The following is a 25,146-nucleotide window of genomic DNA, read 5'->3' as shown; positions in this document are numbered from 1 at the left end:
TGCTATCCTGGATGATGGAATTGCATAGCATCCTAAGTTTCTATATTTTCCTGAACAGATTTATTGAAAATATTTTTCAAGGATATTCAACAATAATTTTAATCTTCTGACTTTCTCATTGTTGCAGTCTCTAATGCTTTAGCTAATCCTATTAGCCTATTGTTAGATCAATTAAAGGAGTGTTTTAGCCTTCTGTTAGTGTTTCGTCTTATGTACTTTCTCATTGTTAGATCAGTTGTGATTCTGTGTGGTTCATGTTTCCGGGTGTAAAATTGTTCATACAATCTCACTTTTGCATCTAATTAGTGAGCCAAAAAGAAAATTTTTAACATTTTAAATCCTAATTATCTCTATTTTAGCCAATGCATATTTTTTCCACCTAAAAGTCTTTGATGCATGTCTTTTTTTTTTAGTATTGAAACATACATTGTTCGAAATTTGTTGAGCACTTGAAACTTTACAAGTTAAGACTTGGAATTTTATGATATATGATAACTGTTTTGTATGTTTGTTGTTAATTAAGCACGTGGGATACAACTCGGTCTTAGACACTTAATAAAGATTTATTCTCATGATATTGGCTTCAAGTGCTACAGAGTGATTACAGAAACCAACGCAGAAAAAGCTTTTCAGGTAACTTTTACATTTATAGCATTTCAGAATTCGCATAAATACCAGAAAACATCTTGAAAGACTACCATTTCAAGCGGATCTTTTCTTTCATGTGGAAACCAAGCTTCCTTTTTCTTAACTCATTCTACTAAAACTTGAAATTATGTTCAATTTGTTGATTGGCTGTTAGCACTTAAGTTGATCTATTTATTTCCAATGTACCATTTTTTATGCATGAGTGCTTTTTTGTTGCATGTTTAGAAGATGAATGCATCAATTCTTAGGTAACCTTCTTTTTGTTCTGTGATGTAGGACAGAGTAGGACAGCAGAAATTAGATTGTTTAGCGGAAGTGAAAAGACATAAAACTTAAATTGAAACATCATTTCCATTTATGCTTCTGTTTTATAGGACTGGGGGGGGGGGGGGGGGATAAAAACAGTATATTTTGTTGTTGCATGTTTCATTAATTCAAACTTTCAAATATACGCTCTCTTCATTATGCGCAGTATGTTGATGTGAACTGAATCTAAATAATTTGTCTTTCTGTTGAAAATATTCATAGTATGTCCTGCATTACAGTTTCAAAACCCATAGCAGCGCGTGGGCAATTTTATTTTCCCTCTCCCTATATGTAGTTTAATATAATTCAACGAGTTCAAAGAGAATGATCAGAATGAAGGTTTGTATTAGATCCGATGTGCTTCCTCTTTCTATGCATTTTGGTTCAAATTAGGGTTTTAGGTTGAAACCCGAAACAAAAAGAGAATAAAGTTTTCAGGATCTTCGGATTTTGTGTTTCGATGAGAGGAAAAAATGAGAAACTAGTTAAGAAAAGTTGTGGTTGGATTTTCCATGTTTACCTTTTTCAAGGTACGGTGTTCATCGATCTTAACTTTAAATTTGTTTCTCATTTTTTTTTGTAGTTTTGGATTTGTAAAAACCGTCGATTGAATCGGGTGCTGGTATGGTCCCTTACAAGAGAAAAAAGTTTCATTTTTTTCCCCTTAAAATTTTAGTTTTTGTTAATTTATTTTTTCTTCACAAAGGAACTTAGGTGGTAGCTGTATTACTAATTAGCTACAGAATTTATATATTCTTATGAGTACGGTATGGGTGCAGGTTTGCTATGTTGCTTTTTGGGATGAAATTACTTTAAATACAGAGGAAAATTTGATTGATATTATTGGGTTGTATGCAGAAATCTAGGTTTTACCTATTTTGATAATGCTTGGTTTTTGTGTATTGAGTTGGATAGACAGTTCATAGGTTTGGTTCCATATTTATTCGGGGAAGAAAAACACAAAGAGGGCAACACAATAACCCTAGGATGATTATATATGGAATGAATTAAATCTGTTAACGAATTATATTTTGGGTGGTGTTAGGAAGAAACGCCCGCACTCCAAATATTTATGAATTGGATTCATTATAAAATAGGTAAATTGTATGCATTACTTCTTTTGGCACTAAGTCTTTTGTTAAATTTTATTTTGCTGACTTTTAGTTTTTGACTTTCCTTTGGCAGGACTTTTAATTAAGCATGCATCTTTGGTGTAATATTATCATATTCTTGAGGTTTGAATTTTTTACTCTTACTTTTGTGACCATTATATGTTTGCGTATCTATCTTTTGGGTTATCCATCAATTAAAAATTATTATGTGAGGATTTTGATTGTTGACTTATCATTGGTATATTTCAAGTGGTTTTTGATATTTTGATAGGTGTTGGAAAAAAAAGATGAAATTGTTTTGCGCTCAACGCATAGTTAATCTTAAAATAGGGTTTATTAAATTGGTTTGATGATATATAGGTGGTAACAAATTAATGATGTCAACTCCTACAAGGAAGAGGCTGATGAGAGACTTCGAGAGGCTGCAACAAGACCTGCCTGCGAGGATTAGTGGGGCGCCTCAGGATAACAATATAATGTTGTCGGCGAGGTTAGTTATTTTTGAGGCTTTGCTTCTACAAACATGAACTCTTTACATGGAAACCGAATTTTATGTGAATTTTAATTGTTATATATCAAACTCCTCTGCACTGAACTCTGTGTATTACAACAATTATAATTAGAACTTGGATGAAATGGGCTCCATCCAGCAAAACTCCTGCCCTAACAATAATAATTAGAACCAAATTTGATAATTTCTCATAGTTTAGGCCATTTGGCCAAGTCCGAATGAGAAACACAGATGTTTTCTTTATCTTATGCTATTTGTTTGGCTGTAAATCGTATGGAGTAAATCTCTTGGTGTCATTCTAAAGAAACTGGAAATATGTCTCATGCAAAATTAATGTTGATGTTTATCAATGGAAATAAGTTTTGAAATGATTACCTTTCTTTATACAAGTTCTCTTCACAATGCAACCTATATTATAGTGTCACTTTTACTTGCTTTCGCACAGGGGGGTGTCTGGACATGTAATTGGCGTGTCATTACTCACTAAATCTTTTTTATCCTTATCTTCTATATTAATATCACCATTTTTTTGGGTGCTCATTGAGTGGTTTGGCAGGTAATAGATAAACGTTTTAATGCATTCATTTAATGTTTTGCAGATCCGCTAAATTCTTCAAGAAGTCCGGTTTACAGAACTGAAGCTGTTTAAGCACAAGGTGTCCCAGTTTATAGATGAGGTATTATAAAATTTAAAAAGCGTCAATATTATCATTACTGATCCTTAACATTTAACTATCAAAGCTTGAGTTTATAATAATTAATTCTTCACTGATGATATGTTGTGATGGGGTTTAGTAATTTTCAGTATTCTTCAATTCTTTTTAATCTACAAAATCAAATAACCCATGGAATTTATGGCATACAATTAGTTTCCTTTCAGTTGGGTTGAAATGATATTGATTGTGCTGTTATGAAGCTCCTTTTTATAGTTAGGTTGAAAATCATGTTGATAGATTCTTTATTTGGTTGGTCCTATCTATAACAAATGGGATTGTTTTATTTGATGTTTGAATCAAAATTTGATCTTTTTTTGTGTGAAATTATGATGGAATCGCAAATTTGTGAGGTATATCTTAGATTATTGGTTGCATAGTCACCTTCCCACAACTATCACATTGTCTCCTGACTAGATGAATTTTTATAATTTCCAGAATCTACGGTTGCAATGCTTTTGATGCATGCAATTAGGAGGATGCTACCACTCTTATGGAGCTTCTTTGGCATGGTAAGTTGAAGTTGCATATCATTTTGTATTCGTTCACGAAATTCGTTATCTTGCTATCCTAGCAATTAGCAGTGTCTGACAACTGGTGAAGTATATGAATATATGTGTGGAAGTTTGAATTATACAAATGAAAGTGAACTTTAACAACTCTAACTTAGATTTTTTATTAATTTCTTTCATTTGTGTTCGACTATTTTACTTTTTTGGTACACAAGTACAACTATAGATCGAAAACCACATAAATTACCTAACAGCCAAGAAATTGTTTGTGGTAGAACATAACATGATGTAAAGCTCAAATTTTGGGCACTTAGATATATGTTTTTTTTTTCAATTACAATCTGTCAGCATGAAAGTTCAATTGGATTTATTCTGGTCTCCACGAATTTTTCTTTGTTTGGTTACCGATTAATTTATGTGGTGAGAGTTTAGTTTTTGCTTTTCTGCCTATGTATATATGATTTGAAATGGACAGTTCAATTTTCTATATATAAATTTGTACTCGAAGAGTTCGAAGGAGAGGTGAATTACAAACAATGGGGGGAAGAGTGATGGAGTTGAGGAGTTGAGAGTTAATGAGGTATACTTGAATTTCTGTATGATGTCCTTGGTATTGGGAGATCATTGAGACTAACTATCTGGTTGATTAATCACAATATCCTTGGTATTGGAAGATCATTGAGACTAACTATTTGGTTGATTAATCACTAATTTGAACTATTTGTGCTTAGAAAATTAGCTACTTAAACAAGTACTGAACACTTTCTATGTTTTTTTATTAACTGCTGAAATAGGTGCTTGCCCTGCAGGACACATATTTTGCCTTCTTAACTACAAGGGCAAAATATGTGTGAACTGCATGTTGCTTATGTTTCTTATGTTTCTTATGGAAACAAAACTTTTTTGGCAACCATGTCTTTGTGATCAAGAACGTTCAGTTTCTTCCTACTAATTGTGCAATGTCTTTACATGTCAACTTAGTAGAATGTATATAAAAGTCAAACTACTTATCTTATCGACCTTATTCACTCATGTGTTCCTCTGTTCATTCATGATTGTGTTGAATTTTTTCAGGTTAAATGTGTTTTATTCATGCAGTTACGCCTGAAACAGTGATTCCCACTGCAACGCGTGGGCTTATTTTCTAGTCAGGGCTAAAATAAGCATTTAATGCTCTGGGCTTTAACCATTCAATGGACATCACCGAAGCCTACTTCGGGCCCAAAAAGACCCAAATTCTGGTCAGTGGCAGAGATGTAAATCTCCCCAACTCACCCTTTTATTTAGACTTGGCATTCGTGTCGTGTTTTCCGTGTTCGTGTCATTTTCGTGTCATACCCAATATCTTAACGGGTCGTGTCGTGTAACACCCGTTAAAATAAACGGGTAAAATGACCCTACCCGAAATCGACCCAATAATATTAACAGGGAATATGACCCGATCCGTTACCCGTTAAGAAAAATATATTTTAAACCAATAAATAATCAAATGAAAAACATAATACTAAATAAGTATATACATTCCATATTATCATATTCAAAACATAAAAACGCAATTTTGTTTTAAGTATATTTTCGCTTACCTAAAGTCTTTAATAGTTTTTTAATTAATGTAGAAGTGTAAAAAAATATAGAAAAAAATATATAAACACTCGTAATGACAAGCTTTATAACTTTCATGAAGAGCTTAACTTCGAAATTCTCCACTATAATCATATAAATCATAGATCAAAATTTAACCGTTGATTGTTGTTTACATTTATGCTTCATTGTTCTCATCAAATTTCGTTTTTTTAGATTTTCTTTTTTGAAAACATGATCTATTAGAGGGTGCAGGTAGATAAACGGTTTGGATTGTTGATATTATATTTAGAGTTTTACGGTTAGTGAAAATATTGCTTGATGTTTATAAAGTTTCTACAAATTATATGACATTGACTCATATTTCAGTTAACCGTAAATATCGAAACGTGATATCATCTTCTTACATCTGCCAGATGATCATGTTTTCAAAAAATAAAATTTTAAAAATGAAATTTAGTAAGAAGAATAAAGCGTAAATGACAATCGACGGTTAAATAAATTTAAGGTTTCACTACTACAAAATTATCTATTGCTGGCGATCCAAAAACTTTTTTCAATGATCCAACCATCAAACTTATTTGTATACATTCCAAGATTGCATACGTAAAAAATCGTAAAAAACAAACATTCAGAGATCACGTAACGGAACAAAAGTTTTCGACGGTTATAAACGAAAAATCATAATTTAACGGTTATTTTAGCTTCGATTTTGATGATTTTTTACAAATACACTTCTCGACCCTATAAGAATGTAATGAATAAATTTGATCTTTAATTTAAAGTATTTACACTAGTGGATACCACAAAAACTTATTTTATACTTAATAGAAGTATAATATTAACTCTAAGTGTTTGTTTAATATACTGTTTTGACGCAATATGCATTCTACAAAACTTTTTTCAACGATCCAACCGTCAAACTTATTTGTACACATTCTGAGATCGCATACGTAAAAAATCGTAAAAACAAACATTCAGAGATTACGTAATGGAACAAAAGTTTTCGACAGTTATAAACGAAAAATCACAATTTAACGGTTATTTTATCTCCAATTTTGATGATTTTTTACAGATAGACTCATCGACCTATAAGAATGTAATGAATAAATTTGATCTTTAATTTAAATTATTTACACTTACTTAATAGAAGTATAATATTAACTCTAAGTGTTTGTTTAATCAACTGTTTTGATGCAATATGCATTCTACAAAACTTTTTTTCAAAAATCCAACCGTTAAACTTATTTGTACACATTCCGAGATCGCATACGTAAAAAATCGTAAAAAACAAACATTCAGAGATTACATAACAGAACAAAAGTTTTCGACGGTTATAAACGAAAAATCACAATTTAACGGTTATTTTAACTCTGATTTTGATGATTTTTTACAAATACCCTCCTCGACCCTATAAGAATGTAATGAATAAATTTGATCTTTAATTTAAAGTATTTGCACCAGTGGATACCACAAAAACTTATTTTATACTTAACAGAAGTATAATATTAACTTTAAGTGTTTGCTTAATCTACCATTTTGACGCAATATGTATTCTACGAAACTTTTTTCAACGATTCAACCGTTAAACTTATTTGTAAACATTTCGAGATCGCATAGGTAAAAAATCGTAAAAAACAAACATTCAGATATTACGTAATGGAACAAAAGTTTTTTACGATTATAAACGAAAAATCACAATTTAACGGTTATTTTAACTCCGATTTTGATGATTTTTTACAAATACCCTCCTCGACCCTATAAGAATGTAATGAATAAATTTGATCTTTAATTTAAAGTATTTACACTAGTGGATACCACAAAAACTTATTTTATACTTAATTGAAGTATAATATTAACTTTAAGTGTTTGTTTAATCTACTATTTTGACGCAATATGCATTCTACGAAAGTTTTTTTAACGATCCAACCATTAAACCTATTTGTACATATTTCGAGATTGCATACGTAAAAAATCATAAAAAATCATAAAAAATCATAATTCGATATGAGGTCAGGGAGAAGAAATGTGTGAAGATGGTAATCTGCTGCTCTTTCCTGCTGTTTTCCTCTTTTGTCTTTTTCCTCAGTTTTTTTATAAATTTTAAATTTCCACACACCATCATTAATATGGAAAAGGAAATATATTTTTGCTATAGAACAAGATCCAACTAGATTTGAGGTCAGGTGTTATATGAAATGGGTTCAATGCTACCGTTGCGTTTCAGTTCAAAAATGTATTGATCTGTGAATAAAAAACTAAACTAACACATGATAATGCGTTAATAGACTAACTTCGACGATAGACACAATTCATGTAAGGTATACGTATATAATCGACATTGCTCAAAAATTTGCTACTAATTGTCATTCACTTTTTGTTTTCTTAGTGGAGGAAATAATTAGGTGCTTAAAGTGGAGAATAATAATATTTAACATTGTCTTTTCATACCAACATTAATAATATTTCTTATAGTGGTGAAAAGTGAAAAACAGCATGTATTTGATTTATTTATAGAAGTGTATTTTGACATTCCATTTTTTTTAGTGTTAATAACATGTTATTTCTCTTTGGCTTTTTAGTTAAAATGATCTCTGGAATTATTATAACTCTTTATTTTAATCTTTGAGATTTAAAACCGATAAAAGTGGTATTTGAGATTGTCTACGGTCAATTATTATGATATTTTAGTAAAAAAAAATATTTGTTAAATTAAAGAAACTACCAGTTCAAGAGGAAGAGTTGATTTTTAAAATGGTCTCTGAAATTATTATAACTCCTAATTTTAATCTTTGAGATTTAAAACCGATAAAAGTGGTATTTGAGATTGTCCATTGTCAATTATTTTGGTATTTTAGTAAAATATATTTTTTAAATCAAAGAAACTACCAGTTCAAGAGGAATAGTTGATTTGACAAAAATATCCTCAATTTAACAAATATTTATCATGGAACGGTGGGCAATCTTGGGACAATTTTTATCAATTTTAAATATCAAGGATGAAATGTGAAGTTATGTCAATCTTACAAAAGAATTTTGGATTAAAAAAAAAACCTTCCTCTTTTAATTCCAAAAATACAATGCAGGGGTATGACTGGTTCTCAAATTTTGATTTGTTTGTAATGCCTAATAACTCCAAATTTTCTTTTATTTGTTTTATGCCAAGTATACAAAATTTAATATAACAAAGAAGAGGAATTGAAATTACTTGACATGCGTATTCCAAAATTAAATTACATAATTAATGCATAGAAATCTCAAATTCTACTTTTTCATCTTAAAAGTATGAATTATGTAGTTTAATTTATTAGTGTAATACGCATAACAACTGATATAAGAAAAGACAAATGGATATTCTTCAACAAATAAATAGATAAAATAGTAAGACCATCTCCAATCCTTGGGCTAAAAGCTAAATTTTTTAGCCTGGAAAATTTAGCTTTTAGCCCAGAAACATATTTTCTGCTCCAACCCTTCTACCCTAAAATTTTAGCCTGGAATTATTAAAGAATGAAATTAGCCTAAATTTTTTTCTTAAATCAATTTTTTTTTTAAAATAAATATGTAGATTATTGTAAATTAATTTTATGAACATTTTAATCTAAAAAAATTTAAATTCCGATAAACATTTCGCATTTAGCCCGAAGGGAAAGCTGGGGGGTATTTGGCCCAGAAATAGCATTTGGCATTTAGCCTAAAATTTTAACATGGGTTGGAGAGTGTTTGGGGGGGGTAATTTAGCTTTTAGCCCAGGGTTGGAGATGGTCTAAAGGTTGCATAATATTTTGGTTGGGTTGCATGTGCAGCAAAAGAGAAGGGGACTCAAGGGAATGGACAGCATCGACAGTGATTCCGAGTAGCCATCTTTTTATTTTCATTCCCCTAAATTGTATAATTATTCAAAATTATTATAGAAAATAAAAACAAAAAGTGTGAGAAATTCAAAAATCAAATACCGTTACCCGGTCTGGGAGTAAGGGCCCACGCACTACCTTTTCGTAGTCCACCTGCCCTTGCTTTGTAGGATACAGTGTCCCTGCCGTCGATGTCGATGATGATGGTTTTTGTCATTCGGAGGATCAACGGCTGAGATGTTCTTCTTGAGCTCATGGGGTGGTTATGAGATTTTAGACCTCGGGGTAAGGGCATTTTGGTCAGCAGGGGTCACTGACTGGAAAAGTGAGAAGTGTACGTGCCTTTTTGACTCGGTCTGTCTGTGACTCAGTGGACGCCACCCAACTCGGCAATTAGATAAACTAGAATTTTCTTTTTCTTTCTCAAATGTGTTTTTTATTTTTATTTTTATTTAAATTTATTGGTTTCTGTCATCGATTAATTGCTGTTGGCTATAAATATCTTTTGGAGTTTTTTCATGCTAATCTCGTGTGCAAAGCTTGCTTCTGTATTTCTCCCTTCAATAACAACGCTGTTTCACTTTTCTTTTTGTTACTAATTTCTCCCTTCAATAACAATGATGTAGGGTGGGACGCTGTTGAAAGGTCTCGCTTGGCAGGTAAGGTCAGTTCATCCTTGCTTACCTTGAAACATTTGAGCTATATAGACCTAAGTTACAATTATTTCCAAGGGATTCACATTGTTTGCCAACTTCCAACTTTGACATATCTCAACTTCTCATTTGCATCACCAACTTGCAAGCCTCGAATTTCCCAAAAGCATTTTCAACCTTACTAACCTCCAAACACTTGACCTAAGTGGAAATTCTTTCACCGGTCATTTTCCTCCCCAACTTGCAAGCCTCGAATCTCTTAAACACCTTGATTTATCTGAAAATTACCTCAAAGGTAGAATTCCCAAACTCCTTGGAAACTTTTGCAATCTAAAGACCTTAAACCTCGCTGGCAACGAATTTGATGGGGGGTTTCAAGAGCTTTTGAGTGGTTTCTCAAATTGCACAAATAACAGATTAGAGTCACTAGATTTGTCTTACAATGAGTTTGCAACATAATTGTCTGACTCCTTAAGAGTTCCAACAAACTTGCAGCACCTTGACCTCCACGGCAACTTGTTTTGGGGCTCGTTTCCCACTTCTGTTGGAAACTTGTCATCCTTGAAAAGTCTAAACCTTTGGGACAACAACATGAACGGATCTATTCCCGAAAGTTTGGGCCAACTCTCTGAGCTAGTTGACCTGGCTTTGGTGGGAATTCATGGGAAGGCATTTTAACAGAAACTCATTTCATAAATCTCACAAGACTGCGATCTATTTTTCTGTCCACGGATGGAGCTATGCCGCTCATTTTCAATGTGAGTTATGAGTGGATTCCCCCCTTCCAGCTCCACTCAATTTACATTATAAATTGTAGTGTAGGTCCTGCATTTCCTGTATGGCTTCAATCTCAAACTGAGCTACTTTATGTCACCCTTCGTAGTACCAGAATCTCAGATTCTATACCAGAGGAATGGCTCTTCAACTTATCGTCCAAAGTTGAACGTTTGGATTTATCTCGCAACCAAATCCGCGGAAAGCTTCAATCCCAACTCAAATTTCCAAATTTATATTATATGGATTTGAGTCGTAATCAATTTGAAGGTCCACTTCCACATTTCTCTTCTTGTGCCACTTTTCTTTATCTCCAAAAAAATAGTTTTTCCGGGCCTATTCCTTCAAATTTCGGACAACTGATGCCCAAATTAAGAGAGATGAATCTTGCGGAGAATCACTTGAATGGTACAATTCCATCCTCTCTATGCGACATGCAGAACTTGACAACCCTGTCCCTAAGGAGCAATCAGTTTTACGGAGAATTCCCCGAAGCATGGAGTGTGTGGCATGATATATGGGTTGTTGATGTGGCTGACAATAACCTCTCTGGTAATATTCCGAGTTCAATGGGTGTCCCGAGTTCTCTAGTTATATTGAAGATGAACAACAACAATTTTGATGGCGAAATTCCTATCGAGTTGAAAAATGCAACTTACTTGAGGAGTATTGATCTTGGGGGCAACAAATTAACCGGAGGTGTTCCTTCATGGATCGGATCAAACTTCTCTGTGTTGTCTACTCTGCGTTTGCACTCCAACTTTTTAAGTGGACATATCCCGCGCCATCTTTGCAATCTTCCCTACCTTCACATCCTAGACCTTGGCCTTAACAATCTTTCAGGGGCTATTCCCAAGTGTTTGAAGAATTTGACTACTTTGACTTTCTCTCCATCCGATACTTATACACTGCCCGAAGGTCTTGAGGTGCAAACAACAGTCACGGCGAAAGGAAGCGAACTCGTTTATTACAAGATTGCTTTGAGATGGGTATATAGCATTGATCTTTCATCAAATAATTTAGAAGGCGAAATTCCTGAAGAAATGACCAGCCTTATTGCATTGGGGACCTTGAACTTGTCAGGAAATCAGTTAAGGGGGAACACTCCCTCAACGATTGGAAATTTGCGTTGGTTGGAAACTCTTGATCTTTCACACAATCGCCTTTCGGGACAAATTCCTCAAAGTTACTCCTCTTTATCGCTATTGGCTCATGTGAACTTGTCCTTCAACAACTTGGCTGGAAGAATTCCTTCGGGCAACCAACTCCAGACACTCGAGGACCCATCCATTTATGAAGGCAATCCATTACTCTGTGGGGTTCCTTTAACTAAGTGCCCGGGGGACGAAACACCGCCTTTTCCCTCTAGTGATGCTGGAAATAATAAAGATGAAGATGATAACATAAAGTTTTGGCTCTATGTCAGTATCACACTCGGCTTCATCACAGGCTTTTGGGGAGTTTGTGGCACATTAATCGTAAAGAAGTCATGGAGGTATGCCTATTTTCGTTTCTTTGATGATATGAAAGATAAAGTAGCATTAGCAATTGCATTGAAAGTGGCTAAAAAAATTTATTAAAAAAATGTACTGAACTCATATAGTATTCTTACTATGCGTGATGCTTTCTGTTGGTCTTTATAATGTATAATAAGCTACTAGGACACGATGTGTTCTGTTTTAAGTACTTCAGTTGTTTGCTTTGATGAAGATTTAACTTCAATTGTTTGTCGGAAGTTCGAAATTCATATTGATGCAGATAAAAATAATAATGTTCTAACAACAGTTGCATTCAAGGACTTAATTATCTATTCAAACAAAACAAAAATCATATCAGTTTACAAACCGCTGAAAAAGTTTACAAAGGAACATGTCTTTGATAACATATATCTAAATGAAATCTGAGCCACTCCCAAAACGCTGGAGATCTGGATAAGTGCCCCCCTCCCCCGACCTTGGCAGATTCCGATTAGGCTCAAAACCAGGAACATCTTTCGAGCGCCTCGTGGCAATGACGGATCCAGACTTCTAACATTGGGTGGTCCTAGTATTGGACTTGAAGTATCCAAAATCGGATCAGAACCATCCAAAATTGGAGTTAAACTATGAGAAATAATATTGACCAAACTAATCGATAATGTATTCACGTGTTAATATCGTTCCATACTTCTAATTTCTACACATATCAATTATTAAAACAAAAAATCATATCAGTTAATAAACATATATATATATATATATATATATATATATAACTAACAAATGATCAAATCAAATTGTAAAAAATCATAAATTACAATCTAATAAGCATAGCAATAACTATAATCTATTGGAAATTCAAAATTTTTCATCCATTATACATCTTTTTCAATAGCATCCTGTATTATTAATTTGGGCTAAGATTAGAAAGCTTATTTAAATTTAAAAATTAGGACATTATCAAAAATGAAAAACAGAAATTAAGAAATTCGTCGGTGGTGGACAGGAGAGGTGGAGCAGGTGGTGGATCCGTGGAGGGTTGGTAGGTTGTGGATGGAAGGAAAAAGGGAATCGGGTTTTCAAACTATAATCGACAACAGCTATGAATAATATCTACAGAAAAATTCACTCAAAAGGTGCAGCAATACAATCACATTCTCAAATGCAGTAATTAGACAATGCACATTTTACTTGAGTAATTCCTACAAACCACAAATTAATAGTCATCTCCACATAATTGAAAAACCAGGAGATAGGTGAATCGCTGCGATAAAATAAGCAGTTCAGTTTGCATCAATATTCTATTAAGTTGACATCAAGAATCAAAATAAAATCAAAATGGCGATTTCGGAAGTATATGTTAACAAAAGTTGCAATGGCTCCAGTTGGCTTATATGTTTGAGTCTCAGTGAGGATTTTGACGATTTAGAAGATGCACCTCAGATTGATTGATGGGACAAAGTCTCTTACATTAACCAGCATGTTGATTATAAAAAAAAAACTTTATTGTTTTTCTTTTGGTTATAAAAAAAAACATGAAAAAGATAAAGCTGATCATTCCAATTGTAATTGGGATAAAATATTGTTCACTTTTTTTTTTCCAAAGCTTTTCAATAAAGAAGAGACTGTTTGTATGGTTAGAGGTTTTTCATGCCAGCAAACCTTCTCCGATATTCCCAAAGGTCAAACAGTAGTAAAAATGCAATGAAGATGGAGACTACCCCAGTTTGTCTCTGATTAAATGCACGTAGATACTGAATTTTGTCAAGTTTTTACCAGATTGACTACAGCAGATGATACTTAGTATCAATGTCTTATAATATGTGTTATGTAAATGCTTTTTGTAAACATCTTTTCCCTACATTGTTTAGTATAAGAACTCAACTGAATTAGCTATTTCGAAAGAGAGAATGTCAATCATGTGGTTTATTATTTCGTTGAGATTGATGGTGTCTGTTGGATTTAGGAAGATGAGATCAAACACCGTTCTGATTTTATGACAGATTTTCATGTTAAGGTCCAATCTTTTAAGTTTTGACCGACTTCATCTATCTTGCATTTCAGAGGGTGGTCTATATATTTTCTAAGTAGATTCAGTGCTATAGTTTAATGATGCAACTGCAACTAAAGAGACAACATCTGCAGATATGATTTTGCAAAATCATAAAACTCTTGAGAGTTTGAACCGTACTCGAAAGTTTATATGAGTTGAAGAAGGACCGTACTTAAGTCGGCAAGATCATAAGCTCCTGCAGCTTCTCCTCCATATCAGAACCACCTGCAGTCCAACTAACAAAGATTCAATGCCAAATCAAAGAAAATCAGTGATAATTTAAACAAAAACCCCTAATTATTGTTGTAGAGAGAATTCATATCAAGATAAACCACATTATTTGATTTGAATTGAATCCAAAAGCAGCGAAAAGAAAACGAACAGAGCAAAAAGACAAACCATAGAAACGAACTGACCAAAATTAAACTCAGCATATCTCTCTCTCTCTCCTTCTCTCAGTGCAGCCCATACCGCTGCTTGCTTTGCTGCACCTCTGTCTGTCTGCAAGATTTCTCCTTCTTTCCCTCTCTCTTCTTCTCTATCCGCAGGCCGTACCCTTGTCTGCAACAACACTTCCTCAATCCCATCGAACGAAGCAGACGGTATCCCCAAATCCCAAACATACAATGACAAAACTACCCCCACAATTTTCTCCCCTGTCCGTCCGATCTGAAATCTAAACGGGTACCAGAGTAACTTTGCTTGTTTCAATACTGGGCCGTTTTGGTCCAGGCCTTTAGGCCTCTGTCTGGGCCTTTTGAATGCAAGCCGAACCTGGCAAATCCGTAACAAAGCAAAGTTTTTTGTAGAAAGGCAATTTGGTAAATAAATCAAAATCAGGGTAGTTTTACTGTAGGTTATGAAAAGTGTCAAAATTTCCTCCTCAACTTTAGACTATAGTAACTAGCAAAGGATGCACATGTGATGGTACGAGATTGAAAATTCTATTACAGTACTATTTACATACAAAAAATAATACTTGAATGTGTGTACAACTAACTGTACATACGATTTACATACAAAAGGTTAGGCGGATATATATTTACTAGATATGCTAGATGGTATACTAAGAGATGTTCATTCTTCTCATATTGGGTTGTTGAGGTGCCTCATCTTCTTGTCTATGTTACCTTCTCTACCGTGTTGTTCAAACATAAATATGTCATGTTCATGAAACTTACGATCGAGAGCCTAATGCAAGATTCCCTGATTACAAACTCAATCATAATACAATGAATGAAATTATGTACACAGTATTACAAACATAATTTCAATCTTCTACTCATTCGACGAAGCATGGAAACGTACAAACAAGTGCAACATATAACCAAAATCATGCACCTTTAACTTCAGGTGCTTGTATCATTTGTAGTTGTCATCATTGTAGTCATTTTACTAACATAATTATCATCACCTCAAGTAATTATGTTTATCAAATTGCCCTTTTCGAGGCCACTAATTTTTCCACAAAAGTTTTAGATATCTCATTTCCAACCATACATCCAAATAAAACAAAAAGTAAAACTCCACAGTACCAACACACAATCAAAACTCGAACTCGAAAACTCATATCCAAATTAATATCAAATGATAGCATTTACTCAATTTTAAGAAGTTGAAGTGAGAAAGGTTAAAATAAAACTAATCTGAGTTCGAGATCTAAATACATGAACAACACCAGTAAAGTTGCATTCTTCTTTTTCAAGTAAATGGTGTCACATATCGTGTGTTAAGTGTACATTTTGACAAGGATAATGGGATAAGACCGAGTATGCTTTTCCAAGTGGATTACGACAAATATTGCATATACTAAGCTTACGCATGTACGGTATCAGCGTAAACCTTGTATTTCTTTATGCATCACCCCCCTTGCAAAAAATATGTAACTACGGCAATCTTTGTGTCAATTCAATGTTTTTTGTTAGCCCCATATGTAATGGAACCTAGTCATGAAGGAAAGTTATAACTTCAACATGCCTACTAACCAAATGAGACCCATGCCTATTCGTCATTGACATGTATAAACATACTATAAAACCCCAACTAAGATATAGCAACTACATATTGATTAACAAATAGCAAGAAATCAAATCTACATATTGTTATAACTCTACGTGACGGTAAACACGATACATGCAATTCATTCCTCCAGTGGCAGAGCCACATAGAGATGAGGTTGGCTAAGGCTCATCCTGGAATCGCAATCTCATACATGTTGTTCACAAATATAACAATGATGAGTATGTGGTGTAATGGTGAAGATGTAACAATCCGTCCCAAATTTTTACTATTTTTATAATATTAAAACATGAAGTTGCGAAAATGCCCTTCGAAACAAAACGTTGACTTTTGTTGATCACCTTGTCATGTCATGTGAGATTCATTTTTTTGGCGTATACTTGTAGTACTCGTCGCTACGAATGCGTGGACGCAAGCGGAATTGAATTTGGAGCTAGAATAGAGATTTTACGAAATTCAGAATGATTGGGGCATTTCGGTAATTTTACGTTTCACGGGATATTTTTCCGTTTCGTCTTTTCTTGCTTTGTTTGGTGTGCCAATGGGGCCCACCCCTGTTTTGTTGTCTCTCGGCCCACTCTCTTTCTTTTCTCCCTTTTTCCTTCTTCTTTTTCTTCTCCCTGTGGGCTTCTCTCTCTAGAACCTTCTCTTTGCTTTTCTCTCCCTTTCATCTCTGCACTCTTCTCTCCTATCCGAGGCACGGACGGACACACAAACAACATAAACAATGATGGCAACACCTCCACCACGGCTCACGCTGGCAAACCACTATCACCATTATCTGAATATCGTCGTCTTGACCCTAGGCCAAGGCCTTAGATCTTCGGTAATGGCAGAGATCATTGTACATCGTCTTCCCTGATGAACCTACGGTGAGTTCTCGCTATTCCCGACGTATGTAAGTGCCTAGAACCCTTTAGATTGTGTTTTAAGGTTATATTATGGTAGTTTTTAAGTTATACTCACATGTTGGACGTAGAAACAGCTCGGAGGAACCTTCCCAAGTTTTTCGACGAATGAACCTACTTTTGAAGGTGTTTTCCTGCCAACTCCAGTCATCACTCGACCTCTTTTTGGTACGAATCTCCTCACTCCCAGCTTCATTTTCATAGGTAACACATCATTTTTGGTAGAGAAATGAGCTTGAATGGAGCTCTGGAAAAATAGCCTAGAATTCGGCCAATTTTAGGCCTCGCGAGGAAGGCAAGTACACCAATACTCGCGGACGCGTGGGGCAGCTCGTGGAGCACACGTGGCTCCACCGAAGGTACTGTGCTCACCGGCATCCATGGCAGCGCTGACGACTTTTGAGGCCAATTTTCCACCTACCCATCTCGGCGGGTGGTGACCCGGGCCGCCACACATTGGCGTCGCATGCGGCGGTCCGTGGGGGAACCCGATGTCCCTCCTTAGGTTTTTCAACGTGCCGAATTCGAATCCGCCATCCGTTTTCTCAAATTCGATTATTTTAGTAGAGTTTTAATAAATGGTCCCTATTTGTGTTTAGGTGCGTTGGTTGGAAGCGATCTCATCCTCCCTAGTTCGATCGACTCTCCGGTAGCGGAATATTTGTGAGTGGACCTTTTCTCAAAAAGCATGTTTTTATAAAATATTAGGTTTGCATGCATTTCATATTTCATGAATTGAATATGTTTTATATTATGTTTTACAAATTTCTATATTTATGGTTTACAGAGAACATATATTTTGTTTAAATTGTTTTTACGAAATATTTATGGTTTATAAAAAGGCATGTTTATAGAAATTACGTTTATGGAATTTCTTATGATTTCGGATGATGAGGTTTTAGTATTCTACACCATAGTTTGAAATATTGATAATATCGACAAAATATCGAGGATATTTCGGTTTTTTCGAATCACAGATCTTTCGGAACATATCCATGTACATATCGTACAAATATCGACAATATTGACGATAATATCAGAAAATATCGATGTCGATAATTTCACTCACACTTCAGCAATATTTTGTCAAAATATTAGTGTAATATCGCTAAAATATCAAAAATATCGATGTAAATGAAGGAAAGAAAAGGAAAAAAAAAAGAAAAAAAAGGGAAAAAAGGGAAGAAAAAAAACACAAAGGGGATTTGAACCCCTCCCATTTTAATCCTCCAACACCTTAACCACGATATATCACGTATGTTTTAGTGATAAGATGCTAAAATATTTATATTTATATGAGTGACATGTTAACAATTACATGCAAAACTATTTTGGGGATTTATCATTTGATGAATACTCTTCACAATAAACTTACTCTACACATAGAGATGATGAAGATAATGAAAATTTTGAACCTCATAGGAACTTCATGTGGTACTAAATCACTCATGTATCTTACCATGCAATGTATAAAGTGTAAAATATTGTAGTAAATCATTATATATAAATGATTATGGTGTGTTTAATCTTTTTTTCATTAATTACTACATATTTTCTACACTCACAGTGTTTGCCAGCTCGCTGTATAATCAACTTAAATCAGTTAAATCCATCATGTAATGCATTTCCTTCTAATTTTTTTTGATAAACTAATGGATAATTGACTAAATAAATATTCTCCAAAGTTTCAATAAAAATTTCCAAGTTTTTCTTACAATTTCCGTGGTTTTTATTCAATTTTTATCGATATCGATAATATCTCGATATTTCCATCGAAATTTCCATGTTTTTGGACTACCGATATTTCCGATACCATCGATATTTTATACCATGCTCATGACTTATAGTGTTTTGTTTCGGGTTCTAGACGCTGGATCGGTCCCACGCAAAAAACAAACTACCCGGAAACACCTGCGAAAATGTTGGAAAGAAATCATAATCCCTTGAGATCAAATTCTTCTATTGGAAAGGGATCATTTTCAGATCCCTTCCTTTTAATCCATTAAGTTCAGGGATTCAAACCGTTGAAATGAGATCAAACGGTTAAATTTATTATAACTTTTAAAATAGGCCCAAGCATGGAACCTATCCATTTTTACGAAGTTGAAGCTTGCTAGGAAATCGATGAGGTCGAAAATTCCAGGTTCTCGGCCCATTCTACAAGTTAGCAAAGTCCTCTCAGGTTGACTAGACTTGTGTCTAATTCTCTTTTCCACACCATTTTTCACGAATGAATTGTTGAGATTTGACCAAACGAAATTTAGTTAAATCTTAACCTTTGCTTTTCGTGTTTTGGTGTGCAATAAAAGCATCACTCACTTGGAAACGTTTTTAAAATGATTGAAAAACAATTTTGGAGAAAATGATTTTAAGTTCCAAAAACACTTCTAATTCTCTTTCCTGCACCATTTTTCAGAAATTAATTGTTGAGATTTGACCAAACGAAATTTAGTTAAATCTCAACCTTTGCTTTTCGTGTTTTGGTGTGCAGTAAAAGCATCACTCATTTGGAAACGCTTCTAAAATGATTGAAAAACACTTCTAGAGAAAATGATTTTAAGTTCCAAAAGCACTTAAAGTACTTCATGAAAAAAACACTAGTTATGTACTTCTGATAGAAAGCACTTGAAATATTTTTTCAAAATTCACTTTGCATTTTTATTAAGAATTAGTTTTAAAAATACTTTCATCAAAAGTCTGCACATTTTTTTTAGTATGCTCTAATTCTCTTCCACACAATTTTTACTCATGGCGTGTAAGACATACTTCTAGTAAGAAGCTGAAGCTTTAGGAAATCGATGGGATCAAAAATTCCAAGTCCTCAGCCCATTCTACAAGTTAGCAAATTCCACTTCGTTTGACTAGACTTGGGGCTAATTCTCTTTCCCACAACGTTTTTCACGAGTAAACTGTTGAGAAATACCTTTGCTTTTTGTGTTTTGATGTGCAAGAGCAGCATCACTCATTTAAAAATGTTTTTAAAATGACTTAAAACACTTTTAAAGAAAATGTTTTTGAGTTCAAAAACACTTAAAAGTACTTTATGCAAAAAACATCAATTGGTAGGAGAAGTACTTTTTCAAGATTTGCATTTTTGTTAAAGATTGGTTCTAAAAACATTTACATAAAAAATCCGCACATTGTTTTTAGTATGTTCTAATTCTCTTCAGCAAAATGTTTTACTGATGGCGTGCAATACATACATCAAAGCATAGAAATTTTTTCTGTTTTATGAATAATTAGTAACAAAGAGAAAAGTGAAAAAAGAGCAAAAGATATTTGTAGCCAACAATAATTAATCGATGCCAGAAAGTAATAAATTTAAATAAAATAACAATAAAAAACACCATTGAGAAAGAAAAAGAAAATTCTAGTTAATATTAATTTTATCTAATCGCCGGAGTTGGGTGGCGTCCAGAGTCTAACGACTCAGACTGAGTCATAAGGCTGAAAGCTGCCTTAAGTAAGCCCCGTGCATACGCTTGCTTCTCACTTTCTCAGTTGGTGACCTCTGTTGACCCAAAATGCCCCCACCCCAAAGTCCAAAATCTCACAACTACCCCTGATTGACCAAGAACATCTCCGCCGTTGATCATCAAAATGACAAAACCATCATCATCGACATCGACGGCAAGAACATTGTGTCCTACAAAGCAAGGGCAGTGGACTAGGAAAAGGCCGGTGAGTGGGCCCTCATACCCTGACCCGGGTAACAGTATTTAATTTTCTGAGACTTGGGGGCTCTCAAGTCTCATACTTTTTTTTCTTTCTCTTTTTCTGTAATTTTTTTGAATAATTATACAATTTTCGGGAATAAAATAATAAGGTGGCTACTCGGAATCACTGTCGATGCTGTCCATTCCCTTGAGTCCCCTTCGCTTTTGCCGCATATGCAAGCACAAAGGTCGACCAAAATATTATGTGACGTTTTCTATTTTATCTTTTTATTTAATACATTTACCATTTAAAGATTTAAATTAAAAGAGGAAGGCTTTTGCCTTAAGAATTGACATAACTTCATCACTCTCATCTCTGATATTTAAAATCAATAGAAGTGGTTCTCCATGGTTCCATGAGATATCATTGTTAAATTAAGTGTATTTTTATCAAATCAATCATTCCTCTTAACTGGTGGTTTCTTCAATTTAACAAAGATTTTTCACTAAAAGACCAAAATAATTGACAATGTAAAATCTTAAGGACCACTTCTATCGGTTTTGAATCCCAGAAAAGAAAATGAAGACTTACGACAATCTTAAAGACCATTTTAGTTAAAAAAAAACTGAGAAAAAACATGTAATTGACACTAAAAAATGGAATGTCAAAATACACTTCCATAAATAAATTAAATACTGGTTGTGTTTCACTTTTCACCACTATATGAAATATTATTATAGTTGGCATGAAAAGACAACATTAGATATTATTATTATTATTCTCCACTTTAAGCACCTAATTATTCGCTCTACTGAATGACAAATCATCACCATGTTTTGAGCATGTTAATTATAGAGGAATGAATTATATGGATATTGTTTGCCGTCACGTGAACTTACAGTCCAATAATGGATTATCATGTGTAAGTTTTTCTTCACATATCAATACATTTTTGAACTGAAACTCAGCGGTAGCATTGAATCCGTTTCATATAAGACCTGACCTCAAATCCAGTTGGATCTTGTTTGCTAGCAAAAATATATTTCATTTTCCATATTAATGAGGGTGTGTGTGGAAATTTAAAATTTATAAAAATAAAAATAAACTGAGGAAAAAGACAAAAAGAGGAAAACAGTAGGAAATAGCAGCATATTAGGTCATCTCCAACCGAAGGTTGGCCAGATGGCTCGTTTTAGCCATTTGGCCCTCCAAGAAATTAATATTTTAATGAACAATACATGGTCATATTTGCCTTCATCTCCAACAGAGGGTCAAAGGGTCATAGGGCTCGTTTTAGCCCTGTTACAAAAAACTGTCTCCAACCGAGGGTCATAGGGCCAAACATAATTTATTATTTAAATTAAAAAACTATAACAACTTAAATTTAAAAACAACAATAACTTAAATACAAAAACTACAACTTATATTTAAAAACTACAACTTAAATTTAAAAACTACAAATTAAATTCATAAAAAAAAATATGGCCCAAAAAAAAAATTGAATCCAACGGTAACTAGCCATTGTATTTGAAATTTTGGCATACCATTCATGTCGGATATAACCAACAGGAATAAGTACAATGATGTCGGATATAACCGACAGGAATAATGAAAATTCTGGCCCAGCCCGGGGCTGGCTACTTTGGGCCAGCCGGTTGGCCCTTTGGCCTTTTTTTGTCTAGTGAGGCCCACGAGCCATTTGTTGTCACATCCCGGGCCCTGACCACACCATCATGGTTTTGTTTCTGGAAACTCATACGAGAACTTCCCAATGGGTCACCTATCCTGGGATTGCTCTCGCACGATCTTGCTTAACTTCGGAGTTCCTATGGAACCCAAAGCCAGTGAGCTCCCAAAAGGTCTCGTGTTATATGGAGGTGGGCGTGTACATTTAAGGCATAGATGATCTACTCCCCTGGGCGATGTGGGATCTAACATTTGTCCTAGCCCTCGGTTGGAGACGGTTTTTGGGCTATTTTCAGCCATTTGGCCTTCTGGACCAAGCCATCTCCAACCGAAGGCTGGCCAGATGGCTCGTTTTAGCTCTCTGGCACTCCAAGATACTAATATTTTAATACAAGACCATATTTGCCTCCATCTCCAATCGAGGGCCAAAGGGCCATAGAGCTCGTTTTAACTCTGTCACAAAAAACCGTCTCCAACCGAAGGCCAAACATAATTTATTATTTAAATTTAAAAACTATAACAACTTAAATTTAAAAACTACAACAACTGAAATTTAAAAATAACAACTTAAATTTAAAAACTACAAATTAAATTCATAAATAAATAAAAATGAATCCAACGGTAACTAGCCGTTGTATTTGAAAATTTGGCTTACCATTCCTGTCGGATATAACCGACAAGAATAAGTACAATGCTTTTGGATATAACTGACAGGAATAATGAAAATTCTGGCCCGGCCCGAGGCCGGCTAGCTGGCTGCTTTGGGCCAGTCGGTTGGCCCTTTGGCCCTTTTTTGTCCAGTGAGGCCCACAAGCCATTTGGCCTAGTCCTTGGCTGGAGACGGTTTTCGGGTTATTTTCGGCCATTTGGCCCCTATGGACCATTCGGTTGGAGATGACATTACCTTCTTCACGCATTTCTTCTCCCCTGACCTCATATCGATTCCTTGTCAAGTCAGATAGCCACATCCCTGGAAAACAATACTGCCAACAAATAAATATATTTAAATTAATTTTTTTGTTTTTCATTAAACCAAAAAATTAAAATTAAAATTGAAGAACCATCACCACAAAGGTCGACCTAAAAATTATGTAACGTTTACTATTTTATCTATTTATTTGTCATATTAAATTTTGTACGCATCAATCAAATAAAAGAAAATTTGGAGTCATTAGGCGTTACAAACAAATCAAAATTTGAGAACTAGTCATGCTCATGCATTTATTTAATACATTTACTCTTTAACAAAATTGCACAGAGATTTGGAATTAAAAGAGAAAGTTTTTATTTAAAATGGTCCATGAGATTGATATAACTCATCACTTTCATCCTTGATATTTAAAATCAATAAAAATGGTCCTCAAGTTGTCCACCGTTTCATGAGAAATCTTTGTTAAATTAAGAGTAATTTTGTTAAATGAACCCCTCATCTTGAATTGGCGATTTCTTCAATATAAAATTGAGTAAATGCTATCATTTGATATTACTTGGGGTGATGATAATTATGTTAGTAAAATAACTACAATGATGACAAATACTAATGATACAAGCACATGAAGTTAGAGAAATTTTTCATTGTGATCGGAATACGGGTGATATACCATATATTTTGATATAAATGATGGAAAATTTTATTTTTTTTAGTTATTAATTTTTTTAACACAAATATCTTACCATTTATATAATGACACATGATGTACCATCCTGTATTCCGATCACACTGAAAAATCTCTCATGAAGTTATTATTATTATTTTTTTTGGTAAATCTCTCCTGAAGTTAAGGTGCATGATTTTGGTTACTTTTGATGTGTCTTATTCAACATGGAATCATGTATTCCGATCACACTGAAAAATCTCTCATGAAGTTATTATTATTATTATTTTTGGTAAATCTCTCCTGAAGTTAAGGTGCATGATTTTGGTTACTTTTAATGTGTCTTATTCAACATGGAATTGTAAAGAGTGTAGGGTAGATAGTCTCTGTGATTTTCCGGAATGCCCAAAAATTTTGGAAATTGATAACATGATGGGATTTAAGGAATACCCATGGCCTCTAATTTTTCCCATTTGTTGTGAAAGAGTATTACTGCGACGATATGAGTCCTAATATGGTCAAATGGGTATGCAAATTTCATATTTTTCGATATGAGTTTTAGGGCTGGTTTGGTATTGCTGTACTTTGAAAAAATGTTGCTGTGAGAATAAGCGGCTGTGAAAAAAATCAGCAGAGTGTTTGGTAAACTTTTTTGTAAAAGTGCTGTTGGAAAAAAAAAGCAGTTTGATAGTGGGTCTTTTCATGAAAGGAGCACTGTAGCTATGTGTGCTTTGAAAAAAAAGCCAGTTTTCCAAAGCTGCAAATAGCAGCTTCAGCTTTTTCCTTTGATTTCAGCTTATTCTCACAACAGCTTCCAAAATAAGCATTTTTTTTTTCAGTTTACCAAACACCTAAAACCCTCACAGCTTTTTTTCATGAGTGCTTTTTTTTTAAGCACCTCACTCCCAAACCACCCCTTAATATGGTCAAAGAGTACTACTACGACGATATGAGTCTTAATACTACTATGGTTGATTAGTTTTCTGTTTTAGATGGCTTAATTGGCTTATTATGTTTTTACTTTCCCAGTGTTTTGTAAATCTTTTGTCATGAATTATTATTATTTTTTATTTCACAGTTTGGCGG

The 25,146-nt window shown here is 34.0% G+C and overlaps 1 protein-coding gene and 3 long non-coding RNA genes across 4 annotated transcripts in view; 3 read left to right on the top strand and 1 right to left on the bottom strand.

Moving 5' to 3' along the window:
- Positions 1 to 9,762, top strand: part of LOC114827717 (uncharacterized) — a 40,173-nt gene extending 30,411 nt beyond the window's left edge. The window contains exon 2 of the long non-coding RNA XR_003776930.2: positions 9,190 to 9,762. This is a non-coding gene — a long non-coding RNA (uncharacterized lncRNA). The remainder of the gene's footprint in view (positions 1 to 9,189) is intronic.
- LOC139188494 (uncharacterized) lies at positions 2,108 to 3,255 on the top strand. Its single transcript, XR_011571972.1, has 3 exons — positions 2,108 to 2,189; positions 2,427 to 2,556; positions 3,177 to 3,255. It is a non-coding gene; the product is annotated as an uncharacterized lncRNA (long non-coding RNA).
- Positions 9,763 to 10,630: 868 nt separating the features above from the next.
- On the top strand, positions 10,631 to 12,244 carry LOC103446026 (receptor-like protein EIX2). The gene has a single exon (XM_008385084.1). The coding sequence runs from the start codon at positions 10,631 to 10,633 to the stop codon at positions 12,242 to 12,244; it is 1,614 nt and encodes a 537-aa protein (XP_008383306.1).
- A 191-nt stretch (positions 12,245 to 12,435) lies between these two features.
- LOC103445956 (uncharacterized) lies at positions 12,436 to 14,783 on the bottom strand. The gene is made up of 3 exons (XR_003776929.2): positions 14,612 to 14,783; positions 14,334 to 14,420; positions 12,436 to 12,718 (listed from the first exon to the last, which is right to left on the bottom strand). It is a non-coding gene; the product is annotated as an uncharacterized lncRNA (long non-coding RNA).
- Between the last annotated feature and the right edge of the window lie 10,363 nt (positions 14,784 to 25,146).

Source organism: Malus domestica, chromosome 10, assembly GCF_042453785.1.
Source record: "Malus domestica chromosome 10, GDT2T_hap1".
Lineage (NCBI taxonomy): Eukaryota > Viridiplantae > Streptophyta > Magnoliopsida > Rosales > Rosaceae > Malus > Malus domestica.
Note: the sequence above shows the minus strand (reverse complement) of the source record. Positions and strands in the feature narration are given on the sequence as shown.